This window comes from Miscanthus floridulus, chromosome 13 (genome assembly GCF_019320115.1).
Source record: "Miscanthus floridulus cultivar M001 chromosome 13, ASM1932011v1, whole genome shotgun sequence".
Taxonomy (NCBI): Eukaryota; Viridiplantae; Streptophyta; class Magnoliopsida; order Poales; family Poaceae; genus Miscanthus; species Miscanthus floridulus.
The window spans coordinates 69,333,579-69,349,577 of record NC_089592.1 but is presented as its reverse complement, the minus strand read 5'-3'; the positions used below and the strand labels follow the sequence as shown (position 1 = coordinate 69,349,577).

General features: G+C 46.1%; 1 protein-coding gene across 1 annotated transcript; it reads left to right on the top strand.

Moving 5' to 3' along the window:
• Nucleotides 1-8,859: 8,859 nt before the first annotated feature.
• On the top strand, nucleotides 8,860-10,762 carry LOC136501561 (bifunctional monodehydroascorbate reductase and carbonic anhydrase nectarin-3-like). The gene is made up of 6 exons (XM_066497080.1): nucleotides 8,860-9,025; nucleotides 9,160-9,377; nucleotides 9,581-9,687; nucleotides 9,822-10,095; nucleotides 10,211-10,264; nucleotides 10,393-10,762. The coding sequence occupies exons 1-6, from the start codon at nucleotides 8,920-8,922 to the stop codon at nucleotides 10,477-10,479; spliced, it is 846 nt and encodes a 281-aa protein (XP_066353177.1). The 5' UTR covers nucleotides 8,860-8,919; the 3' UTR covers nucleotides 10,480-10,762.
• Nucleotides 10,763-15,999: the final 5,237 nt, after the last annotated feature.

Genomic DNA, 15,999 nt, shown 5'->3' with positions numbered 1-15,999 from the left:
TATCACTGCTTCAAAGGTCCATCTCTTATACCTTAGCATCATGTGGTAGACAATTGTCTCCTATATTTCCTATCTAAGCATATGTGCAAGCTACAATCCAAACTCTTAGCACATATGTAGGGGGAGCAATTGCTACCATTTGGGGTTCATGAAACTTGTCCATATCCTTTTACAATTGGTAAATATGCTTGGACAAGCAACATGGGTTCAATTGAATTTTAATTCATATCATTGTATAAGGGTTGTTATCAATTACCAAAAAGGGGGAGATTGAAAGCTCTAGTTTGGTTTTGGTGAATTGATGAAACCCTAAGTGCTAACCTAGTTTATCAAGTGATCATGAGATAGGTAGCACACTTCAAGTGGAGAAGCTAATGAAGATCATAACATGACAATGGTGATGGCATGGTGATGATCAAGGGCTTAAACTTGAAAAGAAGAAAGAGAAAAACAAAAGCTCAAGGCAAAGGTATAACTTGTAGGAGCTATTTTGTTTTGGTGATCAAGACACTTAGAGAGTGTGATCATATTTAGGTTTGATAGTCAGTACTATTAAGAGGGGTGAAACTCGTATCGGAATACGGTTATCAAAGTGCCACTAGATGCTCTAACTCATTGCATATGCATTTAGGATCTAGTGGAGTGCTAACACCCTTGAAAATGTTTGTGAAAATATGCTAACACATGAGCACAACGTGATACACTTTGTGGTTGGCACAATTGAGCAAGGGTAGAGAAGTTAGAATTGAAAAGGAGTTGGTTGCGAAGACGCTAGCGTCGGTCAACTGACCGGACGCTGGGTCTGAAAGCACCGGAACGCTGGCTGCTTGCGTCTAGTCGAACTGGTAAGACAACACAGTGCCTAGGGTTAACCACCAGGACTGCTGGACTGTGTTCGATCAAGGTGGACCGGACACGTCCAGGTCGAAGAAATACGCCTCGAGGAGCTTACTGGAAACGACCGGACGCTGGGGCTTTAGCGTCCGGTCAGTTTTGTCAGAGCATCCAGTCGGCACTTAGCTGTTGTGATATGACAGTTTTAGTTTTAACTCAGAGTGACACGTGGCATAAATCAGTGGACCAGGACTGCTGAGTCCAGGGTCCGGTCAGTATGACCAGAGCGTCCGGTCAGAGCGCAGTATGCCCAGTGAAGGGGTACAACGGCTCTATTTCATGGGGGCTTCTATTTAAGCCCCATGGCCGGCTATGGCTCATATCTTTGGCCATTTTCATTGACATAGCAACCTTTTGAGCCTAGCCAAAGCCCTTCCACTCATCTCCATCATTGATTCATCATCATAGTGAGATTGGGAGCGATCCAAGTGCATTGCTTGAGTGATTGCATCTAGAGGCACTTGGTGTTCGTGTTTCACTATGGATTTTGCTTGTTACTCTTGGTGGTTGCCACCACCTAGATGGCTTGGAGCAGCGAGGATCGTTGAGCGGAGGGTGGTGATTGTCTTCGGCTCCGATCATGGTGATTGTGAGGGGTTCTTGACCTTTCCCCGGCGGAGCGCCAAAAGGTACTCTAGTGAATTGCTCGTGGCTTATGTGATCCTCATCTTGTGTTGGTTGTGCGGCACCCTATTAAGGGTTTGGCGTGTGAAGCCAATTAGCGCGTGAACCTCCAAGTGAGTGAATCGCCACAATGAGGGAGTAGCTTGCCGGCAAGCAAGTGAACCTCGATAAAAATCATTGTGTTCATCCTTTGATTCCGAAGTGATTGGTCTTTATTGTTATTCATCCTTGTAATTGATTGGTACACTCCTCTACACGGTAGTATAACTTTCTTGATCACTCTCTTTACGTTATCGCAAACTAGTTGACAAGCTCTTTAGTGTAACTAGTTGTGAGAGCTTGCTTGCTTGGTTGGTGTGGCTCTTTAGTAAGCCTTTGAGAGCACACTAACATAGGGTAGTGTCATACCTCTTGTGTGAATCGACACTATCTAAACTAGAATTGTGGTAGGTGGCTTACATTTTGAGTAGGCTAGCAGCAACACTTGCTTCGCCTCATAATTGTCTAACTATTTTGTTAAGTGTTGTTGTAGAAATTTTATTAGGCTATTCACCCCCCTCTAGCCATTAGGACCTTTCACTTGTCCATTTAAAATCTCCATGGTCTAATAAATATGTAAAACATGAGCATTTAGCATTATATTTCAACTTTTGAACTGAAGTTAATATAAAAAAACTCGACCTGCGAGGGGCAAGCCGCCCCCGGGCATTATATGTAAGAAGAAGGCCTTCTCACACAAACTGAGAAAACCCCCTGAACCCTAGCCCTGGCCCAACACTGGGAGACGTAACCCGTGAGATGGGTCGTCTCCTTTAAGGATTTTTTTTAACCCCCAGCCTGAAAATTTGCTCCCACTGGAAGTCGAACTCAGGACCTGGAGGGTGCCGCCAGAGTGACTAGCATATCTCAGTTAACCAACTGGACTAGCCATCCTTTGGCAAATGAAGTTAATATGAACCACTAGACATTTAGCTATGTGCCCTAACCATGATATCCATCTTCAATCCATCCATTCGCAATACAAATCAAACCTACAATCCATACATCTATCAGATTTATTATGAAAAGTACCTGAACAGATCTTGGATAAGGGATAGCTGAACCAGCATGAGGACGGAGGGGAGCATAGAGGAAGCGGGGCACCTTCAGTCAGAGAATAGGAAAGGGAGATGGGGGAGCACAAAGGGAGTTGGCCTCCACCGACCAGATAGATCTAGGTCACCTTCGGTTGTGCGGGGAAGCTAATGGGGAGACAAGGAAGTTGGCCTGAAGACCGGTGAGCGAGTGAATTAATATAGAGTGGCAGTGCCTTTGACGAGCAGTGCCGGTGAGCGGACGGGGAGTGGCGATGTGAACCGAGGCGGTGACGGCAGGGAAATCTAGCATGACTACATGAGTGTAAAAGGTCCTTGTGTGGTTTTGGTAATTGAGTGACAACCTAGGTGGACTAGTTGTGTTTATGTGAGATACACAGGTGATTAGTCCATAGGTACATGTGTGTGAGCAACATATGCCATGAAGGTGAAAATGGCTTGGAGATGTTGCAAAGCTCACACATGTGATGATGAAGGAGCTCATTGCACATGAGACATGACATTGAGTCATGTGATCAAGGTGGAGAAGATCAAGACAAGACTTGGCTTGATGGACCGGTTGCAAGCGTGAAGGGCAAGTCGGAGGCTTTGGAGCGATGGACCGCGTGGCGGTGAAGCTTGAGCAAGACTTGGCGCCGATGGACGAAGGCAACGGTGAAAAGCAAGTGAAGTCAAGATTGATGAACTAATATGATCACGTGATGATATGAAGTGGATCATATCATTGTTGATCGTGTTGGTGCATGTGTTGCATCAACATTGAAGGAGATGGAATGGAATGCGCAAGGCAAAGGTATAACCTAGGGCATTTTATTTCACCGGTCATAGCTGTGTAGAGAAGTTTATGACCGGGTTTAGGATAGATGGTCATACTATCAAGAGGGGCAAACTTGTTTGCATATCGGTCATCTAGTGCCACTCGAGTGATCTAACTTTGCATCGTCATTAGGATCGAGTGGCGTGGCAAGTTGAGTGGCTAACACCCTTGAAAATGTTTGTGAAAATATGCTAACACATGTGCACAAGGTGATACACTTGGTGGTTGGCACATTTGAGCAAGGGTGAAGAAGATAGAGTTGAAAACAAGTTAGTCGCGCTGGTTACAGAGTGACCGGACGCGTCCGGTATGGTGACCGGACACGTCCGGTATTTGGTGACGTACTCAGCGACCGGACGCGTCCGGTCGCCACACCGGACGCGTCCGGTGTGAATCCGAAAACACAGTGTTTGGCAGTACAGTCGATCGGACGCTGGCAGCATCCGGTCCGGTGCGACCAAACACGTCCGGTCGTCAGTGGGTGCTTACTGTACTCGACCGGACGCTAAGGCTCAGCATCCGGTCAGTTTCTAACAGACGCATCCGGTCAGCCTTGGTGGCTTACTGGACTCGATCGGACGCAGCGGCTGAGCGTCCAGTCATCGTGTTAGAGGGCCATTGGTGGCAACAGTCGGACACGTGGCAGTCTGGCAGCTACCGGACACGTCCGGTATAGCGACCGGACACGTCCGGTATTCGCGTCTGGTGCTGCGTCCGGTTGACCCGAAAAACGTCCAGTGAAGGGGTAACGGCTCTATTTGTTTGTGGGGTTATAAATAGAAGCCATGGTTGGCCTTGGGCCGGTGAGAGAGCACACTAGAGCCTTGGTGGCTTGTGTGGTAGTGCTTGGGAGCCCTCCATCTCACACATACTTGATAGTGATCATCTGATTGTGTGAGTGAGCGATTCTAGTGCGATTGCATCATGAGGTTGCATCGAGTGGCACTAGGTGATCGAGTTGCAAGCCAGTGGTGCTTGTTACTCTTGGAGGTTGCCACCTCCTAGATGGCTTGGTGGTGGTCTCCGTCGAAGCACGTAAGAAGCTTGTGCGGCGCTCCGGAGAAGAGCTTGTGAGGGGCATTGTGCTCGCCCCGCGGGAGTCACGAAGAGCAATTTTAGTAAAGCGTGTCATTGAGCTACCCTCACTTCCGGGGTAGGTTCTTGCGGCGCCCGACGTGCGGGCTTGGCGGGTGATGCTAATTAGCCGCCGAACCACCAAGTGAGCGGTCGACACATCGGGGACTAGCGTGTTGGCAAACACGTGAACCTCGGGAGAAAAATCATCATGTCAACCTTGTTCTTCCCGTTGGTTTGCATCCCCGTTACACAAGCTTGCGATTACTTTCATATATATTGAGCTTGTGTTGTTGCTTTTGTAATTAGTTAGCTTGTGTAGCTTTCTAGTTACCTTCTTGCTTGTGTAGCATAGAAGTAGCTCCCTTGCGTGGCTAATTTAGTTTGTGTAACCTTGTTAGTCACATTGCTTAGTTTGTGTAGCTAAGTAATTGCGCTCTCTAATTTGGCATTGGTTGCCTTGTTATTGAGCATTGCTAGTGAGCTTAGTTGGCTTTGTGCTTTTGCTTACTAGCATGTGTAGGAGTTCCCTTGTTGCTTAAAGTACTAGTGGCATAGGTTTGTGTGACCTTGCTTCTAGAATTGGTTAGGAGAGCTCTAGCTAGCCCGGCACCTTTGTTGCTTGATTAGTATCTTTGCAAGGTGCTAGTGAACATAGATAGAGGGGTGTAGTCTTGGCTAGTCCGATAGTTTTAATTCCGCACTTGTTTCGGTTAGCCAACGTGATTAAGTTTTAAAAAGGACTATTCACCCCCCTCTAGTCGCCATCTCGACCCTTTCAGAGTGGATGGGGGAGCGATGGGGAAACGAGCGGAAAGTTTCTTGCATTGGGGGAATCGTGACTCCTCAGTCGTGATATAGAGCACGCAACATGAAGTTCAATTGGGATTATTTTGACCTCTTGGTTCCTAGAGAATCTGAAAACAATCAAAAGTGTTTGGGTGGGATTCTTGATTATTTTCACCGAGAATCGGAATTTAGCTGAAACAAACACGCCCAACCATTGATCGATGATCTACTAACCATGTGGAATGAAGGTATTGAGGTGTGGGACAACAAAAAAAAAGAATGTTTCATGGTGAAAAGATTAATTCTCGCTACAATCATTGACCTCCCGCAGCATGGCTGCTTGTTTGGTGAAGCCACGAAAGGATATGAAGGATGTGTTAGTGCTTGACAACACTGATGCTAAATGGGCGAACAGCTACAACATGGCTTACATAGGTCACCGTAGGCAGATGCCAATAGCTCTAAGTCATGCTTGGAGTTTATACCAATAGATAGAGTAAAGACACATCGAGAGAAAACAATTACAATCAAATAATTATATGAAAAATATTTGCAAAGGCTGAATGATATTTGCATAAACGATATCAATAAGCAAACTAACTACTACCGCTAATTGCGTGAACCAATTTGCTAATATTGTGCATTTTAAAGATTTCAGGATAGATTAGAGAGAATATAAAAGACCCATGTGTCATCACTTTATTTTCTAATTAGATTCTATCAGCAATATATAATTAATAGTGGTTGGTTGATAAATGATAATTATAATACCTATCGAATTTATGCAACTATTTAATACTTGAATGCACTATATTACAAGATAGAGGGATCGAAGTATAAGCCTGGGTGTTTAGAGCGTATCTCAAGGATCCGATAGTGACAGTAACATAGGTTAATTTACATCCATATCTATAAAATTGCTTAATATGAAATCCCCGTATATACTCCATATGAAACGCTTCGAGGCTCAATGCACAGGTAATAATCCACGGATTTATTTATAGTATATTCATACTATAATGTTATGGAGGTGGAGACGTGTCTAGCCTGTCCATATATATTGCTTTATTATGAATGCTGAGTATGCTTGACTTCTTGGAAAGTGGGAACAAATAAAAAGAGACAGAGGGAGTATATCATCACATTAGATCATCCTCCGAGCACCTCATCCGCACCTGCACGATCTATTGTCACCATGACACCATGGTCGGTCCATAGTAGGAGAGAGCCGTATAGACTCCTCTTGGAGATGCTGTCCTAACAGTGTGTAGTGTCCGAGAACAAGAAACCTCACGAGGACATGACACGAAGGACCACTTGAAGGGGAAGGGTCAGGCATGACCGGTGGTGATCCAGTGCAGCATTCCAACATTAATTGAACATTGGACCTGCAGGGAATGCAGTGTTCAAGTTGACAAGTTACCAAATGTGCCTTGCATGCTCCTCCATGGATCGGCCACTATGGCTCGTACAAAAAAATTAAGTCAGGAGAAAGGTGCCGTGCATGCATGTGCATCTCTACAAGGACTTCGTGCAACACGGGCCGTACGTCCGTACCCCGCCCTTCATCTCCGTACGTATACCCCCGCGACGACCACAATACGCATGCATGCAAGGCAGCAGCAACGCGTAGACGGCGTGGACGTTTTTACTTCCTGCGGCGTGTGTACCTCGCTCGTCCTCGGCCGTGGCAACAGTTTCCTCTTCTTTTTTCCATTTTTCACGCGTTCACCGGCCTCTCCTGCTGACGGAAAGAGTCCAGCTCCTCACGGCTGACCTGCGCACAGACACGAGTTGAGTAAAACAATTTGAATCTGTTGAGTTAAGATGACATGGAAGGTAACATCACCATATATATCAAGTTAATTGTAAAATTCTCTCTTCTATTTCAATTACTAAGCACAATAGGCATGCATGCCCACCTACCTGTTTCGTATATTTCACTGACCGTACCGGAGTTTGCTCAGGTGGCTATATAACAATTAATAAGATCAAATGCGTAACCCAAAATATAGATTTATTATGTCCGAAAAAGATGCAAAAAGAGCTGACACAAATTAAGCTAACGTTCAAGAAAATACATATTCAAAACCTATAGAGGTGCAATGCAAATGACGAAATTAAAACAACACACATAGAGGAGCAATGCAAATGCGATGCAAATTTTCGACAAGCAGATAGAGATTATAGAGTATCTAAATTAATTAATTAGTATTGTGGTATGAAATAACTAGATATAGATCATAAAGATAATTAATTTTTGATTAGTTGCATGCATCTGGGAAAGTTTTAATATATACTTGTGCACAATGTAGTAAAATTCTAGATCTGAGAACAGAAGAACTGAACACTTACACATCAGGTAGCAGGTAAAAGAGACTAAGAGAGGGTCCTAAATTCTAACACCACAGTTTCTACCTATACAGGAAACGCGAAACCTCACGAGGACACGAAGCACCAACTGAAAGGGGCCAGAAATGTAGAACGTGGCCGGCCGTCGCTGACCTCCTCAGCTCTGATCCTCCGCGTTATTTCTTCGTCCAACATTGGAGCCATGGATGGAGCACAAGTAGTTGCATGCATTGACAAGCTACCGAATGCCGTGCATGCTGCAATGGATCGACCACAAGCAATCAATGCTAGTTGCTAGGCCATGCGCACCTCTACGATGACTCTGTGCAACGGCCGTTGCCGGAGAGGCCGAGACTGAAACAGAGTTGGATCAAACCTCAGATTGCATTGATCTCAGTAATGCATATTTACTGTATTACAACTCTGTAGCCTCTACTGAAAAACCCATATGCGGGAGACATGCGAGGCGCTGGTGAGCGCGGGGAACGCGCGGCGTGCGCGGCTAGTGCGCGACGTGGGCAAGCGCGGGCTGGCGCGTGATCTGGTGACCGAGTCAAAGACGGAACTGCAACCTTCCGTTATCAGAGAATGGATGCGGACAGCTGGTGTGGATCTGTCCTGTGGGCGATACATCTTTTTTTTCTTGCTTTTTTCTTTGAACCTTAAGACTTTGAAGCACCTGGAAAGGGAGTGTCGCCGAAGCCGGTGGAGTTACAGACTTACAGAAGATAATTTCAGTAGCCTTAGCTTAGGCTTAGCCTTTCTTGTCTCTTTTGGTCCTGTGGACAAGTTATCTTTTAGCTTGTTAAAGGTCGTTTTGCTTTCTTGAAGCAACAAGTCTGGGAGTCTTCTCTTCTGTTCTGGGTGTTCTAGTTTGCTCGATGCAGCCGGTGATGTACACGGCGCTTTCAGTTTTCTATCCTTTCATTGGAAGCTGGTATTCCCAGCCACTTTGTATCGGTTACTTGTTGCTTTATAAAAGCAGGGTTTACCTCCGTCCAAAAAAAAAAGCGGACAGCAATGCGTAGAATCCAGCCTCCAGGAACGTATACTTCCTGCAACGTGGGTACGTGCTCGTCCTCAGCTACGGCAGCAGGTTTGTTTGACGAGATCACCGGCCTCTCCGTCCTGATTCCTGAAGGAAAAGAGTTCAGCTCCTCCCTACCCGCCGCCTCGCTCGTGTGTGTATATATACCCTACCATGCCGGCCTCCCTGCTACCCATCCCAAATCCACAACGACTACAGAAACAAGCGGCGCACAAAGGACAGCTAGCATGGGTCCAGCTCGCCACGCCGCCGCCGTCGGGGCGCTCCTCGCCGCCGCGGCGCTCCTGCTCTCCGCCGCCGTCCCGGGTGCCAGAGCGCAGGCAGAAACTGCAGGTTAGTTGTTCGATCGTATGCATGCCGTGTCTTGCAACCCATGCGTGCACCGGTGTACGTTCTGCACCTACCTGTCCATGGTCCATGTACGTGTGTATGACTGGAGGGAGCATGCATTTTGTTGGTCGTTGCAGAGCCTGAGGAGAGGTTCAGCTACATCCCGGGCGCGGATAACGGTCCAGCAAACTGGGGCAAGATCAAGCCGAAGTGGGCCAACTGCAGCGTGGGGCGGATGCAGTCCCCGATCGACCTCTCCCACGAGCGTGCCAAGCTGGTGCAATCCCTGGGCTACCTGAAAACCTCCTACCGCCCCGCCCAGGCCACCATCGTCAACAGCGGCCACGACGTCATGGTACGTGATGACTTGCTGCTGAGATCGGGACACCGGCGGACGGGGGGCGGCTAGTAGATATGCTGCTAACCAGCCGCAGCCGGGATCGGAGCACTACCAGTAGCTAGCACAGCACATAATATATAGCAGGAATAGGACTATTGATGAGACTGGCCGGCCGGTCGCTGATGACGCCGGCTGCGATTGGTTGCATATGCATGCAGGTGAGTTTCAAGGGCGACGCCGGGAGCCTGGTGATCAACGGCACGACGTACAACCTCAAGCAGCTGCACTGGCACACGCCCAGCGAGCACACCATCGACGGCCGCAGGTGATTTGAGGGTGTCAAGCTAGTAGCTAGCTAGCGCGCTAACTCTAGCTCCAAATAACGCTCCTATTAAAAAGTCCTAAACAGACTATCAAACGGTACTAATGGCTCCGAGACGCGCGCTCGATCGCATGCAGGTACGACCTGGAGCTGCACCTGGTGCACCAGACCTCGGCGAACAAGACGGCGGTGATCGGCATCCTCTACGAGATCGGCCCCATCAAGGACCCGTTCCTGCTCTGGCTAGAGCCCTCCATCAGGAGCATCGAGAACACGAAGGACCAGCCGAAGGACATCGGGGTTGTAGACCCCAACGGTGCGCGCGGCATCGGCAGCGTGTACTACCGCTACATGGGCTCGCTCACCACACCGCCCTGCACCGAGGGGGTCGTCTGGACCGTCGTCAACAAGGTACATACGCTCCGGCTCTTGTTTGCTTCACCGGCCGGGGTGGCGTTGGCGAGGGAAGCTAGCTGTTACTGGCGTTTCCTCAAGCTAAGCTTTCAAGTGCATGCTTTGTGTGCAGATTAGCCCCGTGGCCAAGGACCAGGTGAAGCTTCTCAGGGATGCGCTGCAAGACGTAAGAGTCCATCTCCATAACTAATTTCCACACGCCTGATCTGACCAAAAGTCAGTATGAACGGACACTGGTTTTGGTTTTTGTAAGCTTATTAAAGTCCCTTTCTTGCGTGTTCTTATTACCTGCAGGGAAATACGATGAACGCGAGGCCGCTCCAGGAGGTGAACAACAGAGACATCAGCATCTTCCGCCCCAAGCCCCAAGATTTTTACTAGTGATGCATCGGCTGATCAACAGAGATACCATATATCACATTTCGATACCTTATTATAGCAGACGACGATATATGTATCTTGTAATAATTCTCTATATGATGTTTATCGGTGTTGTAAAACATACGGACTCTATCCTAGAAGAAAAGAAGAAAGAGAAATCATAATCTCAGTCCGTTTGTACGTGGGCTCTTACCAAACTATTATGTCTTAGCACGACTATATATACGCGGGAGCTTTATGTTGTAATCACCAATATTCAGACGAATAAAGAATAATCTCCCTATCTCTTGTGTCTATGTGTTCTACTTTCATCTACTATGTTTTGATCACGAGAGACGGAGAGAAAAATGTCCTAACCGCTAGCAACATATTCTTTGTATTTTTTTACATGTATTAGCTTTATCTTAAGTCAAATATTTGTATCTTTGATCATAGATTTCAAAAAATATATATAGGTTCATTTTAGATTCATTACGAGAGATACTCTCATAATCTATAAACTAACACAAACTTTTTATTTTTTAAATGAATTAATTGATTCACTTAGAAAAAAAATTATTCTTAAATCACCTCATCACGGGAGACATGACATGATTTGTATAGTATAATTTGAATCCCACCGTATGTGACATAAGCATGTAACTTTTCGTTTCCATCGTACTCCACATGACAGCTAACGTTTTTCCCAACATATGTGACAAGTAATGTGCAATGTGTTTTAGAAGATCTTTTATAATTTTATGTAAGGTAGTTTACATTTCGTGTCAGCATAACATACATACTCGACTACTACCTCTGTCCTAAATAACTGTCGTTTTTTTTTTGTTTCCGTGCCATAAGTTTGACTAGATTTATAGAAAATATGTGCAACATTTATATCTCCAAATAAATTTATTATGAAAATAGATTTAACGATCTATCTAATAATATTAATTTTGTATTATAATAATTATTGTTTTTATATATATTTAATCAAAGTTGTTTCTCGGGAAACAAAAACGATAGTTATTTAGAGACAAAGTGAGTATGTAACGTACTAGAGCAAGGCTAATAATAGCCGGCTTGCTGGCTATAAGGTTTTTGCAGCCTTTTCTCAGCTCACCCATATAGTAGTTAGCTCTTCTGTTAATACATTGTCCACTTGTCTCTCTCACAGAGTTTCTTAGTTATTGTGCCCAGACTAGCTGTAAGCTTACAACCCCCGCTTCTTCTCTAGAAATTACAGTGGCCTCAAAACTCATCAACAATTGTCTTGTGTCAGATTGATCATCAAATGTTGGTAGCCTATTAAACTTGTATCCCAAGGGCCATTGTGCTAGTTGCAAATTTATTGATATAGGACAACTTGTATCAATTGATATGAATGATCTTTGGGAACTTATTTCTTGCGAAGCTTTTGCTGTTGAATTTGGGTCGTCCACATTTATGACTTCGTGGCTTGCGGTCTGAATTTGTTCATTTAGATGGTGAAGAGTGGCCTTGGCTTCTATCTTTTGCTTTATTGACTTTTCCCTTGTTATTGCTCGACATTCTTTGAGTTCCTTTTGCGTTGCTTGTAATTGGTCTTCTAACTCCTTGAGCCTTTGTTATTCGACTTTGCTTGCCTTCAAAGAGTTTTGACCCTAAGGTGCTATTGGGGCACGGATACATTGGTCGCGAAGACAAATTCCCTCTTATAACCTCTTCGTCATGCATCTGATATACAACATTGAATCACAAGTTATTACTCTCATTTTTGTTCTGGACAGGCACTCTGTAGGAGCCTTCGGGTGCACCTATACGACTATGCAAAGTCCTCTGGCCGACGAAGGCTCATTGGTGAAGGCCCAGAGCTCGCCTCAAGGTGGAACGTGGGAGAACGAAGCAAAGGTCGCTGTGGGGAAAGATGGCGAGTTAACTCAGAAGCCAAGGAGAACTGTTGGAGGCGGAGCCTTCGCCTTCCACATTCAAAGCTCCCAAGAAGGATGAGCGTCGCAGGGCTACTGTGCCTCCAATAGGCTCACCACTAAGGCCCATGAAGCAAGGCGGTTGGAGGAGAGAAGACCCGAGATGCCCCAAGGACTTCGAGTGTATGGGTATATCTCTGGAATATGCCCTGCTAATTGCAGGGCATAGATGTAAAAGAACTCCCTTATGTACAGTGACCTATAAAAGAGGGGAGCAAACCCCATGTAAAAGAGAGAGATCCATGAATGAATGAAACCCTAATTGTGCCTTGTGTTCATTGTTGGAGTTCGACCTTCGTCTGAGCGAAGACTCCCTTGCACTCAACCTGCTAGGAAATGATTTCCCAACATTAGCGCCCACCATGCTAGTTTTTGTACAAACTCAATATGCCAACCAAAAGACAAGCCTCCAGCTGGGCACAAGCAGAAACCTCAACCAGGGGAAGGCCCAAGTGCACAACTTGCAGCACGTATGCTAGTGCCTCACAAACTCAAGCCAATGAAGAAGAGGAAGCACCGCTCATCCAACCCACAGCTGAGGCCAATTAGCCCAATCCAAACCTTACGCCGGAGCAGGTGCTCCAACAGCTATAGGTTGATCTTCAGAATGCACAACAATAAAGGGACATGCTGACAGCAGCCTTCGCCGTGAGCCAAAGGGCAATGCAGGTGTCACAACAGGCAGCGAAGGTCTGTCAGCAGCTAGAAATCATACAAACTGAAATTCAGAGCTTACAGCCAAACCAACCCCCATCAAACAACTCCAATCAGCCCCAACCTGCAGCTCAAAGCCAACCAAATCCTTTGCTGAGCTCCACAATCCAATCAACCTTTGGCACACCGTATACTCTGCCATCAGTACATAGATCTATAGATTCAAAGTCCCCATTGTCCGAAGGACTTCAAAGCTCCCCATGGCCATCTTCTTAAAAACCTATCACCCTACCCAAGTTCAATGGAAAGATAGACCCGCGACAATTCATCATGAGTTTTGAGGTAGTCGTAGCCTCCGTCAGTGGAAATGAATCAGTCCTAGCAACATCCTTTGTCATCGCCGCCAAAGGCAACACCCTTACATGGTACTCAATGCTAAGACCCAGTTCAGTGTATTCCTGAGAGGACCTCCACGACAAGATCATGGCCAACTTCAAAGGGTTCTCAAGCGAGTCCTTAACATCCTCAGACCTCTTCCAGAGTAGACAGCTGCAAGGGGGGACTCTAAGAGAATATTACCATAAGTTTGTACATCTTAAGGCAAAAGCACCAAACGTATCCGAGGACATAGCCATTGAAGCAGTGATTAAGGGCCTTCGAATAGGAGCCTTCATAGGTCACCTAGCCAGAGAGAAGCTCAAGACCATTGAAGAATTGTACAATGAGTTTAAAAAGTACTACAAATCTGATAGCGACCTTCGCAAGAGATTGGACGAAGAAGGATAGTACAAGCAAACTCAAGGCAACAATAGAAACACATCAAGAGATAGACGAGGCTAGAATCAATCTCAGCAGGGGTTTGACCAACAGGTCCTCAACATAGACCACCAAGGAAATAACCAGCAAACTCAGTAGCCACCAAGGACTGACCAAAATGCTAGGCCATAGGGCCAGCACGACAATAGGAGAAACAATTGTTGATGGTCCTTAAACACCAATTTTGACCATCAACGTTGCATCAAATTGGAAGGAAATCAACACCATAGTAGAGATTTATGTTTACAATTGACCTATTTCCACTTGTACTTGGAGATCTTTGCCTATGCAGGAAAAACACACAAAAACATCAAATATCAAGCACTAGAAGCAAGTGGAGCAAGGCAAGGCCACCAAGGGCCACTTGGTGGGGTCGCCCAACCCTAACTGGCGTTAGCCGACGTGGCAACACTTGTGCCACCTCACCAATCTATGGGAGTGGCCAAGAAACACACTCTCAAGCTCATCCCACTGTTGGTTTCAAGTCGGTGCAAGATCAAAGGTTGAAAAGGTGCATCACATGGATTGTGGACTCACCATGCTTATGTCAATGCTCAAATGAACAAAGCACCTCATACCCACACTCTACTACACCTCAAGGGGCCTCACACCAAAGGAGGAGGGCCCATTCATTAGTGGGGGTCACCCGATGCCCTCCCACGTCACCTGACGGCCCATTTCCACCAAACCGACTCTCCTTTGGACACATGCAAGAAAACACAGTGTGAAGCAACGTGGTTTTTCGATTTAAGGCGGTTTCATTGGTGGTTGATCCAAGGGTTGTGAGGTGCTCTCCCATGGATTGATGACGTGGTGATGGAGGAGCCCCTACTCCTAGCACTATAAATAGGACCCTCACCCCTCGCTTGTAACACACACCAACACATCAAAAGATGTAGTTCTCTCTCTCTCTCTACTCTCTCAAGATGTAGCTCTACTAGTAGTAGTGTTAGTCTTGGTGGAAGCTATGGAGTAGTCTCAGGAGTCTAGTGTAGCTTTGTTTCTCTCTTGTAAAAACTTTATTTATTTCATTACGTTACTTTCTATGCAAGTACTATTTCAAGTGTTTTACTCTTAGTATTAGTCTTGTCACTACAAGGTTTTACCCCTGATGCAACGGCCTAAAAGCGTTGCAATATACCAAAAATAGTTGCGATAGACAAAATTGCAACACTTTTTTTCGTTGGCAGGCATTGCCATAGTAACCGTGGCAAAAGGTTTGCCCAACGACTCATTTTGGTGTTGCAATAGGTTTCCCCCTATTACAACACCAAGGATGTTGTTGCAACGCCATGTAGTGTTGCAACCCATAGTATAGGCAACCATGGTGGGTGTTGCAATAGTTACTATTGCAACACACCCGGTGTTGCCAGAAATACCTATTGCCATGTACCCAAAGCGTGGCAATAGGTGCACTAGCAACGATATTGGGTGTTGCAATAGACCTTATTGCCACGCATCAATAGCATTGCAATAGATGGACCCTCTATTGCCACGCTATCTCGGTGGTTGCTATAGGTGGAACCGTCTATTGCGACGATAGATATTTGGTTGCTAGAGGTAGCCGCTCTATTGCAACGATCCATACTTATTGCTATAGGTGGAACCGTCTATTGCCACGATAAATATTTGGTTGCTAGAGGTAGCCTCTCTATTGCAACACTAAACATTGTGGTTGCTATAGGTGCCTCCGTCTATTGCCACGGTAAATGTTTGGTTGCTACAGGTTGCCTCTCTATTGCAACGATCAATATTGGTTGCTATTGTTGGACCCTCTATTGCCACGCTAACTATTGCGTTGCTATAGTGTCGGTGTTTTAGACCGGGGGGTCCTCAACCAACCAGTGAATTTGTTCTGCGTGCTCTCGATTCAGGATGGTGATGCAAAGAGACACAAGGTTTATACTGGTTCAGGCAATCGAGGCCCTACGTCCAGTCTGAGAGGTCGATCTTGTATTCCTTGCACCGAAGTGCTAGTAGTAGGGGGTTACAAGCTGAGGGAGAGAGGGAGCTGGTCCCAGGTCTCGGCAGGGTGTTGTGCGGGCCAGTTGAGGTGTTGCTCTCAAGCGGCAGGGATGTGCGCGTGTGTGTGTGTGTTACAAGG

Coding starts and splice junctions, on each gene's coding strand:
- LOC136501561 (XM_066497080.1), top strand. CDS start 8,920: ATGGGTCCAGCTCGCCACGCCGCCGCCGTCGGGGCGCTCCTCGCCGCC. Junction 9,026..9,159: donor AGCGCAGGCAGAAACTGCAG/GTTAGTTGTTCG, acceptor TGGTCGTTGCAG/AGCCTGAGGAGAGGTTCAGC. Junction 10,096..10,210: donor TCTGGACCGTCGTCAACAAG/GTACATACGCTC, acceptor CTTTGTGTGCAG/ATTAGCCCCGTGGCCAAGGA.